General features: G+C 36.0%; 1 protein-coding gene across 1 annotated transcript in view; it reads left to right on the top strand.

Moving 5' to 3' along the window:
• LOC128652188 (immunoglobulin superfamily member 3) overlaps window positions 1-23986 on the top strand; it is a 104150-nt gene that overhangs the window by 26258 nt on the left and 53906 nt on the right. Inside the window, exon 4 of the mRNA XM_053705128.1 lies at window positions 13362-13727. Coding sequence (XP_053561103.1) covers window positions 13362-13727 — 366 coding nt within the window. The remainder of the gene's footprint in view (window positions 1-13361; window positions 13728-23986) is intronic.

The raw sequence follows: 23986 nt of genomic DNA, 5'->3' as shown, positions 1-23986 counted from the left end.
AATGGTTTCAGAATTAAGTACTCCTACAGACATGAGAAGTGGTATCGTAGAATTTTGAATGAATCCAGAACCTAAGGGTTGACCACTGACAGTAGTGACCTTAATTACTTGGCTCTTGGAAAGCAAAGGAATTCGAAAGGCATTGACAAAATCTGAATCCATAAACATTCCTGCAGCTCCAGAATCGATGAGTGCTTGAGCCTGAAATTTGGTGTTGCCAAAGCGGACAGTGACTGGAACAAACAGCTTGGGATTGAGGGTAGATAAAAATCTTTGGCTTAACTCAGTCCCTCTTTCTGGAGTTAAGCCCTGGCTTTTACTGGACGAGTTGGACAATCTTTTAACATATGCCCCTTAATACCACAGTAAAGACATAGTCCCAGATTACGCCTTCTGAGATGTTCAACTTCGGATAATTTGATTGCACCTCCATGGGTTCACTTGACTCAGAGATAGAAGTATTTGGAGTAGGAAGGTTTGGTGAACGAGGCATAGGACGGAAAGAAGATCTGATAAAGGATCTTCTGTTACGGTCACGTTCATGGAGACGCTCAGAGTAACGAGCATCTAGCTTGATACATAAGTTGATAAGTTCTTCTAGAGAATCAGGAAGATCCCTATAAACCAGTTCGTCTTTCAAACGATCACAAAGACCTTTACGAAACGCTGCACGCAGGGCCCCATGATTCCACATAGTTTCAGCAGCTAAAGTCCGGAATTCTATAGCGTATTGTGCTACAGAAAGAGATCCCTGTCTTAAATCTAAAAGTCCTGCTTCGGCAGCCGCTGATCTATCAGGTTTATCAAACACAGAAGAAAATATGGATACAAAAGTGTCAATATCATGGAGCAAAGGATCATCCTTTTCCAACAGTGGAGAAACCCAAGCCAAGGCTTTACCCTTCATAAGAGAAATTAAAAAGGTGATCTTGGAGGAAGAGGAAACAAACATCTGAGGATTATTTCTGAAGTGAAGACGGCACTGATTAAGAAATCCTCAACAGTCTTCAGGATTGCCGTCATATTTATCCGGTAGCGGAATTCTGGGAATAAACTGTTCTGCAGGTTGTGGCGGATTAAATGCAGGGTTAGAACTGGCCGCAGGAACAACAGGTGTTGCAGAGACTTGTGAAGGTGGAGAGAGATTATGCAAAAGAGCAGTAATTTGATCCAATTTAGAAGCCAGGGATTGCAGGTGTGCAGAGTGGGTTCCAAGAAGCTGTCCCTGTAGAGCCACAGCTCTGGATAACTCACCAGGGTCCATTATATGGCCTGTTTGTAATGTCAGGATAGGTTAAGTCCAGAGTTAGACCCAAATGCTAGAATGAAGTTTGAATAACACTCTAGCACTGTGAGTATATTCCAGGACCTGACCCTGCGACAGCTGCAATAATATACTCACTGAAATAAACTGGAAGTTGGTACAGCAGGGTCAGGAGAAGAAACTTCGGGTAGTTTAGGGTTAACCAAAAGAGTAATCCATCAAGCAATAACCGGCACCTTGATATCAGGCAGGAAGGGGTTAACCAGAAGAATTTGTCAAACAAGCAAAGTCCAGCAACGTGTTATCAGGCAGATTGGGGTTAAACAGTAGAATTGTCTAGCAAGAAAAGTTCCAGCAACGTGTAATCCGGCAGTTTGCTTGTTTGACTATTCTACTGGTTAACCCCAAACTGCCGGATTACACGTTGCTGAACTTTGCTTGCTAGACCATTCTACTTTTTAACCCCAAACTGCCTGATAACACATTGCTGGACTTTGCTTGTTTGACTATTCTACTGGTTAACCCCAAAGTCCAGCAATGTGTTATCAGGCAGTTTGGGGTTAAACAGTAGAATGGTCTAGCAAGCAAAGTTCAGCTATGTGTAATCCGGCAGTTTGGGGTTAACCAGAAGAATAGTCAAACAAGCAAAGTCCAGCAACGTGTTTATCAAGCAGTTTGGGGTTAAACAGTGAAATGTTCAAACAAGCAAAGTCCAGTTAACAGGAAACAGGCAGGAAGGGTTAAGCAGGATAAGAGTCAAACAAGCCAGCAATTCTAATCAAACTAGAGATTCAGAAAGTACTCACAAGCCAGGAATTAGAACAAACAGGCACTGAGGAGAGGAGACGCCGGAATAAGAAGATCTTCTGACGTCAGCAGAAGGGGCCGAAGAGAAACAGGGTTGCTAGGCAACCAAGGAAGCGCTACCGCGCTGACAGAAAAAAAAAGGAAAGCGATCAGCAGCAGGGTAATCGCGACAAATTCATAAAAAACTTCTTGACAAAGGAAGTGAAACAAACAATGTTCAAGTGGCAATGTGAGTGGTGAGAACTCCACTCCGAGGACTGTCTGCTGACGCGTTTCAGCTCAAAAGGCCATAATCGTAGCTACAGTCTCAGATTCCCATTAGCTATTTATACCTATTGGGGTATACTGATTGGATTAAAAACCTTTTTCCCGAAGTGGAGCTCTAGACACACCCACTATTGCAAATATTAACAACTATTCGAAACAATTTAAATTGTAACTCTATTATAGCAATAGCTCACTTTATCAAAAAATTTAATTCTAAATACATTTTCAGCTTAGTAGCAAAGGGCAGAGAAACGAACTTTAACGTCAAACGTGAAGCAGTTACTCCAATTAGAACAAGAGTGCATAAGATTCACACATGTGGTGCACTGGTTTAAACTCATGTTCAGGAAGCCTGAGTAAAAACATAAGCGAAAACACAGACATATAAACACATAAATACATATAAATACATACAAATACACTGACCACAAATATATCTAGAATTTCCCACTGAGGAAATATAAGTTAGACTCATAGTACCAATGTCAGTGAAATTATCATAACAATGACAGATATGGATACACATAATATATAGGTGGAAGTGTCAAGTGTATGTATTAAATGCAAAACTCCTACTATAGATTAACCCTAGGCACATAATCTTACAGGAACAATTTAAAAGCAGATAATTCTGTGTGTATATGTATGTACAATAATCCAGATTAAACGTGAAAACTGGGTGATGACTCAAAGTGAAGACAGGTTTGTAATAGAGTTGGATACACAGTCCCAGGACCTCTACTCCCAGAAATTGATAAGATCATATTCTGAGTTCAGTCCATCAGGAACTCTAGTCCTGAGTATGTGTATCCAATAGACCTCCCTCTTGGCCAATAGTTTATCGCTATTGGCCAAGAGGGAGGTCTATTGGATACACAGACTCAGGACTAGAGTTCCTGATGGACTGAACTCAGAATATGATCTTATCGTATGGTTGGTTTACACTGTACAGTACACAGAGTATGATTGGTTTACACTGTACAGTACACAGAGTATGATTGGTTTACACTGTACAGTACACAGAGCATGGTTGGTTTACACTGTACAGTACACAGTGTATGGTTGGTTTGCACTGTACAGTACATAGAGTATGGTTGGTTTACACTGTACAGTACACAGAGTATGGTTGGTTTACACTGTACAGTACACAGAGTATGATTGGTTTGCACTGTACAGTACATAGAGTATGGTTGGTTTACACTGTACAGTACACAGAGTATGGTTGGTTTACACTGTACAGTACACAGAGTATGGTTGGTTTACACTGCATAGTACACAGAGTATGATTGGTTTACACTGTACAGTACACAGAGTATGATTGGTTTACACTAGGGTTGCACCGATACCATTTTTTTATGACCGAGTACAAGTACCGATACTTGTTTTCAAATACTCGCCGATACCAATTACCAATACTTTTTTTTTAATGTCATGTGACAGTTTACCAAGCACAATACAGACTAATTATTTAAGATTCCTTCTTTATAATTATAAAGGACTGTAATTCAAAAGACATTATGAAATAATAAAACAGTTTTATTTGTCAAAAGTTTACTGAACATGTTTATAAATAAAAGATATTACAATAAAATATTAAATTTAATGGGGTGATGCAATTGGGTTGTAGGGCTGTTATATAACATCAATCTGACATTTGTATGGAGGTTCGACTCTAAGTTGAACAGTCTTTCACTTTCCACCATACTGCATGGGGCAGAAAGATATTTTTGGGCCATTTTAGCCAGAGCTGGAAATCTGTTTATTAACAGCCCAGTACTTCAGGGGTTTGTCTGAACGAGGTACAGTGATCTCTACTACAATAATACAAATAACAGCAATTTGTATTGGCAGAAGAGTAGTAAACAATTTTTAGTTTAGTCTCCACTCCCGTTTAAAATGAAATGGGAACATGCAGTTTGAAAAAAAACGCCACAAGGTAGCATATGTGTAGGAAGTGGAGGTATCGGTATAAATATCGGTGCATTTGCACGAGTACAAGTACTCATGCAAATTCTTGGTATCGGTACCGATACCGATACTAGTATCGGTATCGGTGCAACCCTAGTTTACACTGTACAGTACACAGAGTATGGTTGGTTTACACTGCATAGTACACAGAGTATGGTTGGTTTACACTGTACAGTACACAGAGTATGGTTGGTTTACACTGTACAGTACACAGAGTATGGTTGGTTTACACTGCATAGTACACAGAGTATGGTTGGTTTACACTGTACAGTACACAGAGTATGGTTGGTTAACACTGTACAGTACACAGAGTATGGTTGGTTTACACTGCATAGTACACAGAGTATGGTTGGTTTACACTGCATAGTACACAGAGTATGGTTGGTTAACACTGTACAGTACACAGAGTATGGTTGGTTTACACTGCATAGTACACAGAGTATGGTTGGTTAACACTGTACAGTACACAGAGTATGGTTGGTTTACACTGCATAGTACACAGAGTATGGTTGGTTAACACTGTACAGTACACAGAGTATGGTTGGTTTACACTGTACAGTACACAGAGTATGGTTGGTTTACACTGCATAGTACACAGAGTATGGTTGGTTAACACTGTACAGTACACAGAGTATGGTTGGTTTACACTGCATAATACACAGACCACAATGTTTAAGCCTGCTCTGCATATCAGATATAGTAAATGAAATACTGATAAAATAAATATTGTGTGGATAATATTCCCATAGTGCTATAATCTCCCTGTATTACATACACAGGCTATAATCGCCCTGTATTTGGATTACATTCACTGGCCTAACATAGGTTATAATCTCCCTGTATTACAAACACTGGCCTGACATAGGCTATAATCTCCCTGTATTACATACACAGGCCTGACATAGGATATAATCTAACAAGGGGGTTTGGTTAAGCACACCACAAAAAAACTTTTTATATTTTAGCACACATATTGTGGGAGTGCTACCAAAGTGACTAAAATAATTACAAAACAACAAATGTACATCCAACCACATAAGTCAATATATTTATAGCATATTTATATATACTTTTGTCTGCTAAATATTCTTAAAATAGTTAAAATAAAATTGGGATCAATATCTCACAATAGTATTAACATATATTTATGCTGCAAAAAGTTTTGCTTGTTAAATATGCTTTTAAATTTTAAATAAAGATGGGAACTTAGTCACACAATATGGCCATATTATGCTAAGCCAGTCACCACTTACAAGATGTCCCACAATAGACTGGTCCTAACACTAATCAATTTAGCTTTGCTGGGCTTAATCATTTGATTCTAATATTCAAATACAGAATTCCCACACTGCCGTACTATGCCTCAAATCATGTCTGCACAGAATGAAACTCCCTAGCTTTATATGTATACCACAATCACATTGTCTGGAACACACCTGGGCTGGGTGGTGTGCATTAACCAAAGGGGGTTTGGTCAACTCCCTATTCAAGAAATACAACAAGGGGGTTTGGTTAAGCACACCACAAAAAAACTTTTTATATCTTAGCACACATATTGTGGGAGTGCTACCAAAGTGACCAAGATAATTAATAAACAACAAATGTATTGGTGCACATCCAACCACTTATTTATAGCATATTTATATATACTTTTGTCTGCTAAATATTCTTAAACTAGTTAAAATAAAATTGAGATCAATATCTCACAATAGCATTAACATATATTTATGCTGCAGAAAGTTTTGCCTGTTAAATATGCTTTTAAATCTTATAGGCTATAATCTCCCTGTACTACATAATAGGCCTGACATAGGCTATAATCTCTCTGTATTACATACACAGGCCTGACATAGGCTATAATCTCTCTGTATTACATACACAGGCCTGACATAGGCTATAATCTCTCTGTATTACATACACAGGCCTGACATAGGATATAATCTCCCTGTATTACATACACAGGCCTGACATAGGCTATAATCCCCCTGTATTACATACACAGGCCTGACATAGACTATAATCTCTCTGTATTACATACACAGGCCTGACATAGGCTATAATCTCTCTGTATTACATACACAGGCCTGACATAGGATATAATCTCCCTGTATTACATACACAGGCCTGACATAGGCTATAATCTCCCTGTATTACATACACAGGCCTGACATAGGCTATAATCTCCCTGTACTACATACACAGGCCTGACATAGGCTATAATCTCCCTGTATTACATAACAGGCCTGACATAGGCTATAATCTCTCTGTATTACATACACAGGCCTGACATAGGCTATAATCTCCCTGTATTACATACACAGGCCTGACATAGACTATAATCTCCCTGTATTACATACACAGGCCTGACATAGGCTATAATCTCTCTGTATTACATAACAGGCCTGACATAGGCTATAATCTCTCTGTATTACATACACAGGCCTGACATAGGCTATAATCTCCCTGTATTACATACACAGGCCTGACATAGGCTATAATCTCCCTGTATTACATAACAGGCCTGACATAGGCTATAATCTCCCTGTATTACATACACAGGCCTGACATAGGCTATAATCTCCCTGTATTACATACACAGGCCTGACATAGGCTATAATCCCCCTGTATTACATACACAGGCCTGACATAGGCTATAATCTCCCTGTACTACATACACAGGCCTGACATAGGCTATAATCTCCCTGTACTACATACACAGGCCTGACATAGGCTATAATCTCCCTGTATTACATAACAGGCCTGACATAGGCTATAATCTCTCTGTATTACATACACAGGCATAGGCTATAATCTCCCTGTATTACATACACAGGCCTGACATAGGCTATAATCTCCCTGTATTACATACACAGGCTTGACATATACTATAATCTCCCTGTATTACATACACAGGCCTGACATAGGCTATAATGTCTCTGTATTACATACACAGGCCTGACATAGACTATAATCTCCCTGTATTACATACACAGGCCTGACATAGGCTATAATCTCCCTGTATTACATACACAGGCCTGACATAGACTATAATCTCCCTGTATTACACACACAGGCCTGACATAGACTATAATCTCCCTGTATTACATACACAGGCCTGAGAAAGGCTATAATCTCCCTGTATTACATACACAGGCCTGAGAAAGGCTATAATCTCCCTGTATTACATACACAGGCCTGACATAGGCTATAATCTCCCTGTATTACATACACAGGCCTGACATAGGCTATAATCTCCCTGTATTACATACACAGGCCTGACATAGGCTATAATCTCCTTGTATTACATACACAGGCCTGACATAGGCTATAATCTCCTTGTATTACATACACAGGCCTGACATAGACTATAATCTCCCTGTATTACATACACAGGCCTGACATAGGCTATAATCTCCTTGTATTACATACACAGGCCTGACATAGACTATAATCTCCCTGTATTACATACACAGGCCTGAGAAAGGCTATAATCTCTCTGTATTACATACACAGGCCTGACATAGGTTATAATCTCCCTGTATTACATACACAGGCCTGACATAGACTATAATCTCCCTGTATTACATACACAGGCCTGACATAGGCTATTATCTCCCTGTATTACATACACAGGCCTGACATAGGCTATAATCTCCCTGTATTACATACACAGGCCTGACATAGGCTATAATCTCCCTGTATTACATACACAGGCCTGACATAGGCTATAATCTCCCTGTATTACATACACAGGCCTGACATAGGCTATAATCTCCCTGTATTACATAACAGGCCTGACAACATAGGCTATAATCTCCCTGTATTACATACACAGGCCTGACATAGGCTATAATCTCCCTGTATTACATACACAGGCCTGACATAGGCTATAATCTCCCTGTATTACATACACAGGCCTGAGAAAGGCTATAATCTCCCTGTATTACATACACAGGCCTGACATAGGCTATAATCTCCCTGTATTACATACACAGGCCTGACATAGGCTATAATCTCCCTGTATTACATACACAGGCCTGACATAGGCTATAATCTCCCTGTATTACATACACAGGCCTGACATAGGCTATAATCTCCCTGTATTACATACACAGGCCTGACATAGGCTATAATCTCCCTGTATTACATAACAGGCCTGACATAGGCTATAATCCCCCTGTATTACATAACAGGCCTGACATAGGCTATAATCCCCCTGTATTACATACACAGGCCTGACATAGGCTATAATCTCCATGTATTACATACACAGGCCTGACATAGGCTATAATCCCCCTGTATTACATACACAGGCCTGACATAGGCTATAATCTCCCTGTATTACATACACAGGCCTGACATAGGCTATAATCTCCCTGTATTACATACACAGGCCTGACATAGGCTATAATCTCCCTGTACTACATACACAGGCCTGACATAGGCTATAATCTCCCTGTATTACATACACAGGCCTGACATAGTGATATAATATCCCTGTATTACATACACAGGCCTGACATAGGCTATAATCCCCCTGTATTACATACACAGGCCTGAGAAAGGCTATAATCTCTCTGTATTACATACACAGGCCTGACATAGGCTATAATCTCCCTGTATTACATACACAGGCCTGACATAGACTATAATCTCCCTGTATTACATACACAGGCCTGACATAGGCTATAATCTCCCTGTATTACATACACAGGCCTGACATAGTGATATAATATCCCTGTATTACATACACAGGCCTGACATAGGCTTTAATCTCCCTGTATTACATACACAGGACTGGCATTGGCTATAATCTCCCTGTATTACATACACAGGCCTGACATAGGCTATAATCTCCCTGTATTACATACACAGGCCTGACATAGGCTTTAATCTCCCTGTATTACATACACAGGACTGGCATTGGCTATAATCTCCCTGTATTACATACACAGGCCTGACATAGGCTATAATCTCCCTGTATTACATACACAGGCCTGACATAGGCTATAATCTCCCTGTACTACATACACAGGCCTGACATAGGCTATAATCTCCCTGTATTACATACACAGGCCTGACATAGGCTATAATCTCCCTGTATTACATACACAGGCCTGACATAGGCTATAATCTCCCTGTATTACATACACAGGCCTGACATAGGCTATAATCTCCCTGTATTACATACACAGGCCTGACATAGGCTATAATCCCCCTGTATTACATACACAGGCCTGACATAGGCTATAATCTCCCTGTATTACATACACAGGCCTGACATAGGCTATAATCCCCCTGTATTACATACACAGGCCTGACATAGGCTATAATCTCTCTGTATTACATACACAGGCCTGACATAGGCTATAATCTCCCTGTATTACATACACAGGCCTGACATAGGCTATAATCTCCCTGTATTACATACACAGGCCTGACATAGGCTATAATCTCTCTGTATTACATACACAGGCCTGACATAGGCTATAATCTCCCTGTATTACATACACAGGCCTGACATAGGCTTTAATCTCCCTGTATTACATACACAGGACTGGCATTGGCTATAATCTCCCTGTATTACATACACAGGCCTGACATAGGCTATAATCTCCCTGTACTACATACACAGGCCTGACATAGGCTATAATCTCCCTGTATTACATACACAGGCCTGACATAGGCTATAATCTCCCTGTATTACATACACAGGCCTGACATAGGCTATAATCTCCCTGTATTACATACACAGGCCTGACATAGGCTATAATCCCCCTGTATTACATACACAGGCCTGACATAGGCTATAATCTCTCTGTATTACATACACAGGCCTGACATAGGCTATAATCTCCCTGTATTACATACACAGGCCTGACATAGGCTATAATCTCCCTGTATTACATACACAGGCCTGACATAGACTATAATCTCTCTGTATTACATACACAGGCCTGACATAGGCTATAATCTCCCTGTATTACATACACAGGCCTGACATAGACTATAATCTCCCTGTATTACATACACAGGCCTGACATAGGCTATAATCTCCCTGTATTACATACACAGGCCTGACATAGGCTATAATCTCCCTGTATTACATACACAGGCCTGACATAGGCTATAATCTCCCTGTATTACATAACAGGCCTGACAACATAGGCTATAATCTCCCTGTATTACATACACAGGCCTGACATAGGCTATAATCTCCCTGTATTACATACACAGGCCTGACATAGGCTATAATCTCCCTGTATTACATACACAGGCCTGACATAGGCTATAATCTCCATGTATTACATACACAGGCCTGACATAGGCTATAATCTCCCTGTATTACATACACAGGCCTGAGAAAGGCTATAATCTCCCTGTATTACATACACAGGCCTGACATAGGCTATAATCTCCCTGTATTACATACACAGGCCTGACATAGGCTATAATCTCCCTGTATTACATACACAGGCCTGACATAGGCTATAATCTCCCTGTATTACATACACAGGCCTGACATAGGCTATAATCTCCCTGTATTACATACACAGGCCTGACATAGGCTATAATCTCCCTGTATTACATAACAGGCCTGACATAGGCTATAATCCCCCTGTATTACATAACAGGCCTGACATAGGCTATAATCCCCCTGTATTACATACACAGGCCTGACATAGGCTATAATCTCCATGTATTACATACACAGGCCTGACATAGGCTATAATCCCCCTGTATTACATACACAGGCCTGACATAGGCTATAATCTCCCTGTATTACATACACAGGCCTGACATAGGCTATAATCTCCCTGTATTACATACACAGGCCTGACATAGGCTATAATCTCCCTGTATTACATACACAGGCCTGAGAAAGGCTATAATCTCTCTGTATTACATACACAGGCCTGACATAGGCTATAATCTCTCTGTATTACATACACAGGCCTGACATAGTGATATAATATCCCTGTATTACATACACAGGCCTGACATAGGCTTTAATCTCCCTGTATTACATACACAGGACTGGCATTGGCTATAATCTCCCTGTATTACATACACAGGCCTGACATAGGCTATAATCTCCCTGTATTACATACACAGGCCTGACATAGGCTATAATCCCCCTGTATTACATACACAGGCCTGACATAGGCTATAATCTCCCTGTATTACATACACAGGACTGGCATTGGCTATAATCTCCCTGTATTACATACACAGGCCTGACATAGGCTATAATCTCCCTGTATTACATACACAGGCCTGACATAGGCTATAATCTCCCTGTACTACATACACAGGCCTGACATAGGCTATAATCTCCCTGTATTACATACACAGGCCTGACATAGGCTATAATCTCCCTGTATTACATACACAGGCCTGACATAGGCTATAATCTCCCTGTATTACATACACAGGCCTGACATAGGCTATAATCTCCCTGTATTACATACACAGGCCTGACATAGGCTATAATCTCCCTGTATTACATACACAGGCCTGACATAGGATATAATCTCTCTGTATTACATACACAGGCCTGACATAGGCTATAATCTCTCTGTATTACATACACAGGCCTGACATAGGCTATAATCTCCCTGTATTACATACACAGGCCTGACATAGGCTATAATCTCCCTGTATTACATACACAGGCCTGACATAGGCTATAATCTCCCTGTATTACATACACAGGCCTGACATAGGCTATAATCCCCCTGTATTACATACACAGGCCTGACATAGACTATAATCTCCCTGTATTACATACACAGGCCTGACATAGGCTATAATCCCCCTGTATTACATACACAGGCCTGACATAGGCTATAATCTCCCTGTATTACATACACAGGCCTGACATAGTGATATAATATCCCTGTATTACATACACAGGCCTGACATAGACTATAATCTCCCTGTATTACATACACAGGCCTGACATAGGCTATAATCTCCCTGTATTACATACACAGGCCTGACATAGTGATATAATATCCCTGTATTACATACACAGGCCTGACATAGGCTTTAATCTCCCTGTATTACATACACAGGACTGGCATTGGCTATAATCTCCCTGTATTACATACACAGGCCTGACATAGGCTATAATCTCCCTGTATTACATACACAGGCCTGACATAGGCTATAATCTCCCTGTACTACATACACAGGCCTGACATAGGCTATAATCTCCCTGTATTACATACACAGGCCTGACATAGGCTATAATCTCCCTGTATTACATACACAGGCCTGACATAGGCTATAATCTCCCTGTATTACATACACAGGCCTGACAACATAGGCTATAATCTCCCTGTATTACATACACAGGCCTGACATAGGCTATAATCTCCCTGTATTACATACACAGGCCTGACATAGGCTATAATCTCCCTGTATTACATACACAGGCCTGACATAGGCTATAATCTCCCTGTATTACATACACAGGCCTGACATAGGCTATAATCTCCCTGTATTACATACACAGGCCTGACATAGGCTATAATCTCTCTGTATTACATACACAGGCCTGACATAGGCTATAATCTCCCTGTATTACATACACAGGCCTGACATAGGCTATAATCTCCCTGTATTACATACACAGGCCTGACATAGACTATAATCTCCCTGTATTACATACACAGGCCTGACATAGACTATAATCTCCCTGTATTACATACACAGGCCTGACATAGGCTATAATCTCCCTGTACTACATACACAGGCCTGACATAGGCTATAATCCCCCTGTATTACATACACAGGCCTGACATAGGCTATAATCCCCCTGTATTACATACACAGGCCTGACATAGGCTTTAATCTCCCTGTATTACATACACAGGACTGGCATTGGCTATAATCTCCCTGTATTACATACACAGGCCTGACATAGGCTATAATCCCCCTGTATTACATACACAGGCCTGACATAGGCTATAATCCCCCTGTATTACATACACAGGCCTGACATAGGTGAGTCTGTATATTAAGTGACATATATTTTGCCTCTCCCCAGAACTAAAGGTCAGACTCAGTGCTGATGTGTCACAAGTGTATGAAGGGGACTCCGTGAGTCTCTTGTGTGAGGCAACGAGCTTCACAGGATCAGTTTCACTTATTTGGTACAAACTTGGATCCTTGGGTCAGAGGATGGAGATGGCCTCTATACAACGGGAAGGAGAGTTGACCCTGAGAGATGGCTATAACCAGCATCTACAGGCAAACAAGTTGGCACAAGGCAGCTTCTCAGTGAAGATCAGCAGAATGACCGGCACAGCGCGGTATGGCTGCCAAGTCACCAGCTGGTTACAAGAAGTATATGGCAGCTGGAGGAATGTGACCACCCACAGCAGTGACATAGAAATCAGTGTCATTTCCCTGGGTAAGTCCATTGTCACCTTCTGTAAAAACAAATTAGCTAATAACTTTGTCAGGGGACAGAGGGGACATTGCCACTGCTAAGTTTAGGTAGATTCTCGGAGAGAAGACAGAGCATCATAAAGGGTAACTCTAGGTGACAGCAGTGGTAGTATCCAGCAAATGGCACTGAGCCGAGCAAACAGAAAGGTAAAGACGGAGACAAAAAAACAGAGACTGTGGTCAGTAGACCAAGTAAAACCATTAGTAATATACTACACAGTATAATGTAATGTATAGGGCTGACACTATAATATGTTACACAGTATAATATAATGTATAGGGCTGACAGTATAATATGTTACACAGTATAATATAATGTATAGGGCTGACAGTATAATATGTTACACAGTATAATATAATGTATAGGGCTGACACTATAATATGTTACACAGTATAATGTAATGTATAGGGCTGACACTATAATATACTACTCAGGATAATGTAATGTATAGGGCTGACAGTATAATATGGTACACAGTATAATATAATGTATAGGGCTGACACTATAATATGTTACACAGTATAATATAATGTATAGGGCTGACACTATAATATGTTACACAGTATAATATAATGTATAGGGCTGACAGTATAATATGTTACACGGTATAATGTAATGTATAGGGCTGACACTATAATATGTTACACAGTATAATGTAATGTATAGGGCTGACACTATAATATGTTACACAGTATAATATAATGTATAGGGCTGACACTATAATATGTTACACAGTATAATATAATGTATAGGGCTGACACTATAATATGTTACACAGTATAATATAATGTATAGGGCTGACAGTATAATATGTTACACGGTATAATGTAATGTATAGGGCTGACACTATAATATGTTACACAGTATAATGTAATGTATAGGGCTGACAGTATATTATGTTACACAGGATAATGTAATGTATAGGGCTGACACTATAACATGTTACACAGGATAATATAATGTATAGGGCTCTAACTCTAGGTGACAGCAGTGGTAGTATCCAGCAAATGGCACTGAGCCGAGCAAACAGAAAGGTAAAGACGGAGACAAAAAAACAGAGACTGTGGTCAGTAGACCAAGTAAAACCATTAGTAATATACTACACAGTATAATGTAATGTATAGGGCTGACAGTATATTATGTTACACAGGATAATGTAATGTATAGGGCTGACACTATAATATGTTACACAGGATAATATAATGTATAGGGCTGACACTATAATATGTTACACAGTATAATATAATGTATAGGGCTGACACTATAATATGTCACACAGTATAATATAATGTATAGGGCTGACACTATAATATGTCACACAGTATAATATAATGTATAGGGCTGATACTATAATATGTTACACGGTATAATATAATGTATAGGGCTGACACTATAATATGTTACACAGTATAATATAATGTATAGGGCTGATACTATAATATGTTACACGGTATAATATAATGTATAGGGCTGACACTATAATATGTTACACAGTATAATATAATGTATAGGGCTGATACTATAATATGTTACACAGTATAATATAATGTATAGGGCTGACAGTATAATATGTTACACAGTATAATGTAATGTATAGGGCTGACAGTATATTATGTTACACAGGATAATGTAATGTATAGGGCTGACACTATAACATGTTACACAGGATAATATAATGTATAGGGCTCTAACTCTAGGTGACAGCAGTGGTAGTATCCAGCAAATGGCACTGAGCCGAGCAAACAGAAAGGTAAAGACGGAGACAAAAAAACAGAGACTGTGGTCAGTAGACCAAGTAAAACCATTAGTAATATACTACACAGTATAATGTAATGTATAGGGCTGACAGTATAATATGTTACACAGTATAATATAATGTATAGGGCGGACACTATAATATGTTACACAGTATAATATAATGTATAGGGCGGACACTATAATATGTTACACGGTATAATATAACGTATAGGGCTGACACTATAATATGTTACACAGTATAATATAATGTATAGGGCGGACACTATAATATGTTACACAGTATAATATAATGTATAGGGCGGACACTATAATATGTTACACAGTATAATATGTTACACAGTATAATATAATGTATAGGCCTGACACTATAATATGTTACACAGTATAATATAATGTATAGGGCGGACACTATAATATGTTACACAGTATAATATAATGTATAGGGCGGACACTATAATATGTTACACAGTATAATATGTTACACAGTATAATATAATGTATAGGCCTGACACTATAATATGTTACACAGTATAATATAATGTATAGGGCTGACACTATAATATGTTACACAGGATAATATAATGTATAGGGCTGACACTATAATATGTTACACAGTATAATATAATGTATAGGGCTGACACTATAATATGATACACAGTATAATATAATATATAGGGCTGACACTATAATATGTTACACAGTATAATATAATGTATAGGGCTGACACTATAATATGTTACACAGTATAATATAATGTATAGGGCTGACACTATAATATGTTACACAGGATAATATAATGTATAGGGCTGACAGTATAATATGTTACACAGTATAATATAATGTATAGGGCTGACACTATAATATGTTACACAGGATAATATAATGTATAGGGCTGACACTATAATATGTTACACAGGATAATATAATGTATAGGGCTGACACTATAATATGTTACACAGTATAATATAATGTATAGGGCTGACAGTATAATATGTTACACAATATAATATAATGTAATGGGCTGACACTATAATATGTTACACAGTATAATATAATGTATAGGGCTGACACTATAATATGTCACACAGTATAATATAATGTATAGTGCTGACAGTATAATATGTTACACAGGATAATATAATGTATAGGGCTGACAGTATAATATGTTACACAATATAATATAATGTATACAGCTGACACTATAATATGTTACACAGTATAATATAATGTATAGGGCTGACACTATAATATGTTACACAGGATAATATAATGTATAGGGCTGACACTATAATATGTTACACAGTATAATATAATGTATAGGGCTGACACTATAATATGATACACAGTATAATATAATATATAGGGCTGACACTATAATATGTTACACAGTATAATATAATGTATAGGGCTGACACTATAATATGTTACACAGTATAATATAATGTATAGGGCTGACAGTATAATATGTTACACAGGATAATATAATGTATAGTGCTGACAGTATAATATGTTACACAGGATAATATAATGTATAGGGCTGACACTATAATACGTTACACAGTATAATATAATGTATAGGGCTGACACTATAATATGTTACACAGTATAATATAATGTATAGGGCTGACACTATAATATGTTACACAGTATAATATGTTACACAGTATAATATAATGTATAGGGCTGACACTATAATATGTTACACAGTATAATATAATGTATAGGGCTGACACTATAATATGTTACACAGTATAATATGTTACACAGTATAAAATAATGTATAGGGCTGACACTATAATATGTTACACAATATAATATAATGTATAGGGCTGACACTATAATATGTTACACAATATAATATAATGTATAGGGCTGACAGTATAATATGTTACACAATATAATATAATGTATAGGGCTGACAGTATAATATGTTACACAGTATAATGTAATGTATAGGGCTGATACTATAATATGTTACACAGTATAATAGAATGTATAGGGCTGACAGTATAATATGTTACACGGTATAATGTAATGTATAGGGCTGACAGTATAATATGTTACACAATATAATATAATGTATATGGCTGACAGTATAATATGTTACACAGTATAATATAATGTATAGGGCTGACACTATAATATGTTACACAGTATAATATAATGTATAGGGCTGACACTATAATATGTTACACAGTATAATATAATGTATAGGGCTGACAGTATAATATGTTACACAGGATAATATAATGTATAGTGCTGACAGTATAATATGTTACACAGGATAATATAATGTATAGGGCTGACACTATAATACGTTACACAGTATAATATAATGTATAGGGCTGACACTATAATATGTTACACAGTATAATATAATGTATAGGGCTGACACTATAATATGTTACACAGTATAATATGTTACACAGTATAATATAATGTATAGGGCTGACACTATAATATGTTACACAGTATAATATAATGTATAGGGCTGACACTATAATATGTTACACAGTATAATATGTTACACAGTATAAAATAATGTATAGGGCTGACACTATAATATGTTACACAATATAATATAATGTATAGGGCTGACACTATAATATGTTACACAATATAATATAATGTATAGGGCTGACAGTATAATATGTTACACAATATAATATAATGTATAGGGCTGACAGTATAATATGTTACACAGTATAATGTAATGTATAGGGCTGATACTATAATATGTTACACAGTATAATAGAATGTATAGGGCTGACAGTATAATATGTTACACGGTATAATGTAATGTATAGGGCTGACAGTATAATATGTTACACAATATAATATAATGTATATGGCTGACAGTATAATATGTTACACAGTATAATATAATGTATAGGGCTGACACTATAATATGTTACACAGTATAATATAATGTATAGGGCTGACACTATAATATGTTACACAGTATAATATAATGTATAGGGCTGACACTATAATATGTTACACAGTATAATATAATGTATAGGGCTGACACTATAATATGTTACACAGTATAATGTAATGTATAGGGCTGACAGTATAATATGTTACACGGTATAATGTAATATATAGGGCTGACACTATAATATGTTACACAGTATAATGTAATGTATAGGGCTGACACTATAATATGTTACACAGTATAATATAATGTATACAGCTGACACTATAATATGTTACACAGTATAATATAATGTATAGGGCTGACACTATAATATGTTACACAGTATAATATAATGTATAGGGCTGACACTATAATATGTTACACAGTATAATATAATGTATAGGGCTGATACTATAATATGTTACACAGTATAATATAATGTATAGGGCTGATACTATAATATGTTACACAGTATAATATAATGTATAGGGCTGACACTATAATATGTTACACAGTATAATATAATGTATAGGGCTGATACTATAATATGTTACACAGTATAATATAATGTATAGGGCTAACACTATAATATGTTACACAGTATAACATAATGTATAGGGCTGACACTATAATATGTTACACAGTATAATATAATGTATAGGGCTGACAGTATATGTTACACAGGATAATGTAATGTATAGGGCTGACACTATAATATGTTACACAGTATAATATAATGTATAGGGCTGACAGTATATGTTACACAGGATAATGTAATGTATAGGGCGTACACTATAATATGTAACACAATATAATGTAATATATAGGGCTGACAGTATATGTTACACAGGATAATGTAATGTATAGGGCTGACACTATAATATGTTACACGGTATAATATAATGTATAGGGCTGACAGTATATTATGTTACACAGGATAATGTAATGTATAGGGCTGACACTATAACATGTTACACAGGATAATATAATGTATAGGGCTCTAACTCTAGGTGAGAGCAGTGGTAGTATCCAGCAAATGGCACTGAGCCGAGCAAACAGAAAGGTAAAGACGGAGACAAAAAAACAGAGACTGTGGTCAGTAGACCAAGTAAAACCATTAGTAATATACTACTCAGGATAATGTAATGTATAGGGCTGACAGTATAATATGTTACACAGTATAATGTAATGTATAGGGCTGACACTATAATATGTTACACAGTATAATATAATGTATAGGGCTGACACTATAATATGTTACACAGTATAATGTAATGTATAGGGCTGACACTATAATATGTTACACAGTATAATATAATGTATAGGGCTGACACTATAATATGTTACACAGTATAATATAATGTATAGGGCTGACACTATAATATGTTACACAGTATAATATGTTACACAGTATAAAATAATGTATAGGGCTGACACTATAATATGTTACACAATATAATATAATGTATAGGGCTGACACTATAATATGTTACACAATATAATATAATGTATAGGGCTGACAGTATAATATGTTACACAATATAATATAATGTATAGGGCTGACAGTATAATATGTTACACAGTATAATGTAATGTATAGGGCTGATACTATAATATGTTACACAGTATAATAGAATGTATAGGGCTGACAGTATAATATGTTACACGGTATAATGTAATGTATAGGGCTGACAGTATAATATGTTACACAATATAATATAATGTATATGGCTGACAGTATAATATGTTACACAGTATAATATAATGTATAGGGCTGACACTATAATATGTTACACAGTATAATATAATGTATAGGGCTGACACTATAATATGTTACACAGTATAATATAATGTATAGGGCTGACACTATAATATGTTACACAGTATAATATAATGTATAGGGCTGACACTATAATATGTTACACAGTATAATGTAATGTATAGGGCTGACAGTATAATATGTTACACGGTATAATGTAATATATAGGGCTGACACTATAATATGTTACACAGTATAATGTAATGTATAGGGCTGACACTATAATATGTTACACAGTATAATATAATGTATACAGCTGACACTATAATATGTTACACAGTATAATATAATGTATAGGGCTGACACTATAATATGTTACACAGTATAATATAATGTATAGGGCTGACACTATAATATGTTACACAGTATAATATAATGTATAGGGCTGATACTATAATATGTTACACAGTATAATATAATGTATAGGGCTGACACTATAATATGTTACACAGTATAATATAATGTATAGGGCTGATACTATAATATGTTACACAGTATAATATAATGTATAGGGCTAACACTATAATATGTTACACAGTATAACATAATGTATAGGGCTGACACTATAATATGTTACACAGTATAATATAATGTATAGGGCTGACAGTATATGTTACACAGGATAATGTAATGTATAGGGCTGACACTATAATATGTTACACAGTATAATATAATGTATAGGGCTGACAGTATATGTTACACAGGATAATGTAATGTATAGGGCGTACACTATAATATGTAACACAATATAATGTAATATATAGGGCTGACAGTATATGTTACACAGGATAATGTAATGTATAGGGCTGACACTATAATATGTTACACGGTATAATATAATGTATAGGGCTGACAGTATATTATGTTACACAGGATAATGTAATGTATAGGGCTGACACTATAACATGTTACACAGGATAATATAATGTATAGGGCTCTAACTCTAGGTGAGAGCAGTGGTAGTATCCAGCAAATGGCACTGAGCCGAGCAAACAGAAAGGTAAAGACGGAGACAAAAAAACAGAGACTGTGGTCAGTAGACCAAGTAAAACCATTAGTAATATACTACTCAGGATAATGTAATGTATAGGGCTGACAGTATAATATGTTACACAGTATAATGTAATGTATAGGGCTGACACTATAATATGTTACACAGTATAATATAATGTATAGGGCTGACACTATAATATGTTACACAGTATAATGTAATGTATAGGGCTGACACTATAATATGTTACACAGTATAATATGTTACACAGTATAATATAATGTAATGGGCTGACACTATAATATGTTACACAGTATAATATAATGTATAGGGCTGACACTATAATATGTCACACAGTATAATATAATGTATAGTGCTGACAGTATAATATGTTACACAGGATAATATAATGTATAGGGCTGACAGTATAATATGTTACACAATATAATATAATGTATACAGCTGACACTATAATATGTTACACAGTATAATATAATGTATAGGGCTGACACTATAATATGTTACACAGGATAATATAATGTATAGGGCTGACACTATAATATGTTACACAGTATAATATAATGTATAGGGCTGACACTATAATATGATACACAGTATAATATAATATATAGGGCTGACACTATAATATGTTACACAGTATAATATAATGTATAGGGCTGACAGTATAATATGTTACACAGGATAATATAATGTATAGGGCTGACAGTATAATATGTTACACAGTATAATATAATGTATAGGGCTGACAGTATAATATGTTACACAGTATAATATAATGTATAGGGCTGACACTATAATATGTTACACAGTATAATATAATGTATAGGGCTGACAGTATAATATGTTACACAGGATAATATAATGTATAGTGCTGACAGTATAATATGTTACACAGGATAATATAATGTATAGGGCTGACACTATAATACGTTACACAGTATAATATAATATATAGGGCTGACACTATAATATGTTACACAGTATAATATAATGTATAGGGCTGACACTATAATATGTTACACAGTATAATATGTTACACAGTATAATATAATGTATAGGGCTGACAGTATAATATGTTACACAGTATAATATAATGTATAGGGCTGACACTATAATATGTTACACAGTATAATATGTTACACAGTATAAAATAATGTATAGGGCTGACACTATAATATGTTACACAATATAATATAATGTATAGGGCTGACACTATAATATGTTACACAATATAATATAATGTATAGGGCTGACAGTATAATATGTTACACAATATAATATAATGTATAGGGCTGACAGTATAATATGTTACACAGTATAATGTAATGTATAGGGCTGATACTATAATATGTTACACAGTATAATAGAATGTATAGGGCTGACAGTATAATATGTTACACGGTATAATGTAATGTATAGGGCTGACAGTATAATATGTTACACAATATAATATAATGTATATGGCTGACAGTATAATATGTTACACAGTATAATATAATGTATAGGGCTGACACTATAATATGTTACACAGTATAATATAATGTATAGGGCTGATACTATAATATGTTACACAGTATAATATAATGTATAGGGCTGACACTATAATATGTTACACAGTATAATATAATGTATAGGGCTGACACTATAATATGTTACACAGTATAATATAATGTATAGGGCTGACACTATAATATGTTACACAGTATAGTGTAATGTATAGGGCTGACAATATAATATGTTACACGGTATAATGTAATATATAGGGCTGACACTATAATATGTTACACAGTATAATGTAATGTATAGGGCTGACACTATAATATGTTACACAGTATAATATAATGTATAGGGCTGACAGTATAATATGTTACACAATATAATATAATGTATACAGCTGACACTATAATATGTTACACAGTATAATATAATGTATAGGGCTGACACTATAATATGTTACACAGTATAATATAATGTATAGGGCTGACACTATAATATGTTACACAGTATAATATAATGTATAGGGCTGATACTATAATATGTTACACAGTATAATATAATGTATAGGGCTGACACTATAATATGTTACACAGTATAATATAATGTATAGGGCTGATACTATAATATGTTACACAGTATAATATAATGTATAGGGCTAACACTATAATATGTTACACAGTATAACATAATGTATAGGGCTGACACTATAATATGTTACACAGTATAATATAATGTATAGGGCTGACAGTATATGTTACACAGGATAATGTAATGTATAGGGCTGACACTATAATATGTTACACAGTATAATATAATGTATAGGGCTGACAGTATATGTTACACAGGATAATGTAATGTATAGGGCGTACACTATAATATGTAACACAATATAATGTAATATATAGGGCTGACAGTATATGTTACACAGGATAATGTAATGTATAGGGCTGACACTATAATATGTTACACGGTATAATATAATGTATAGGGCTGACAGTATATTATGTTACACAGGATAATGTAATGTATAGGGCTGACACTATAACATGTTACACAGGATAATATAATGTATAGGGCTGACACTATAATATGTTACACAGTATAATATAATGTATAGGGCTGACACTATAATATGTTACACAGTATAATATAATGTATAGGGCTGATACTATAATATGTTACACAATATAATATAATGTATAGGGCTGACACTA

The sequence above is a fragment of the Bombina bombina genome, chromosome 3 (genome assembly GCF_027579735.1).
Source record: "Bombina bombina isolate aBomBom1 chromosome 3, aBomBom1.pri, whole genome shotgun sequence".
Lineage (NCBI taxonomy): Eukaryota > Metazoa > Chordata > Amphibia > Anura > Bombinatoridae > Bombina > Bombina bombina.
This window is presented reverse-complemented; position numbering and strand designations above follow the sequence as displayed.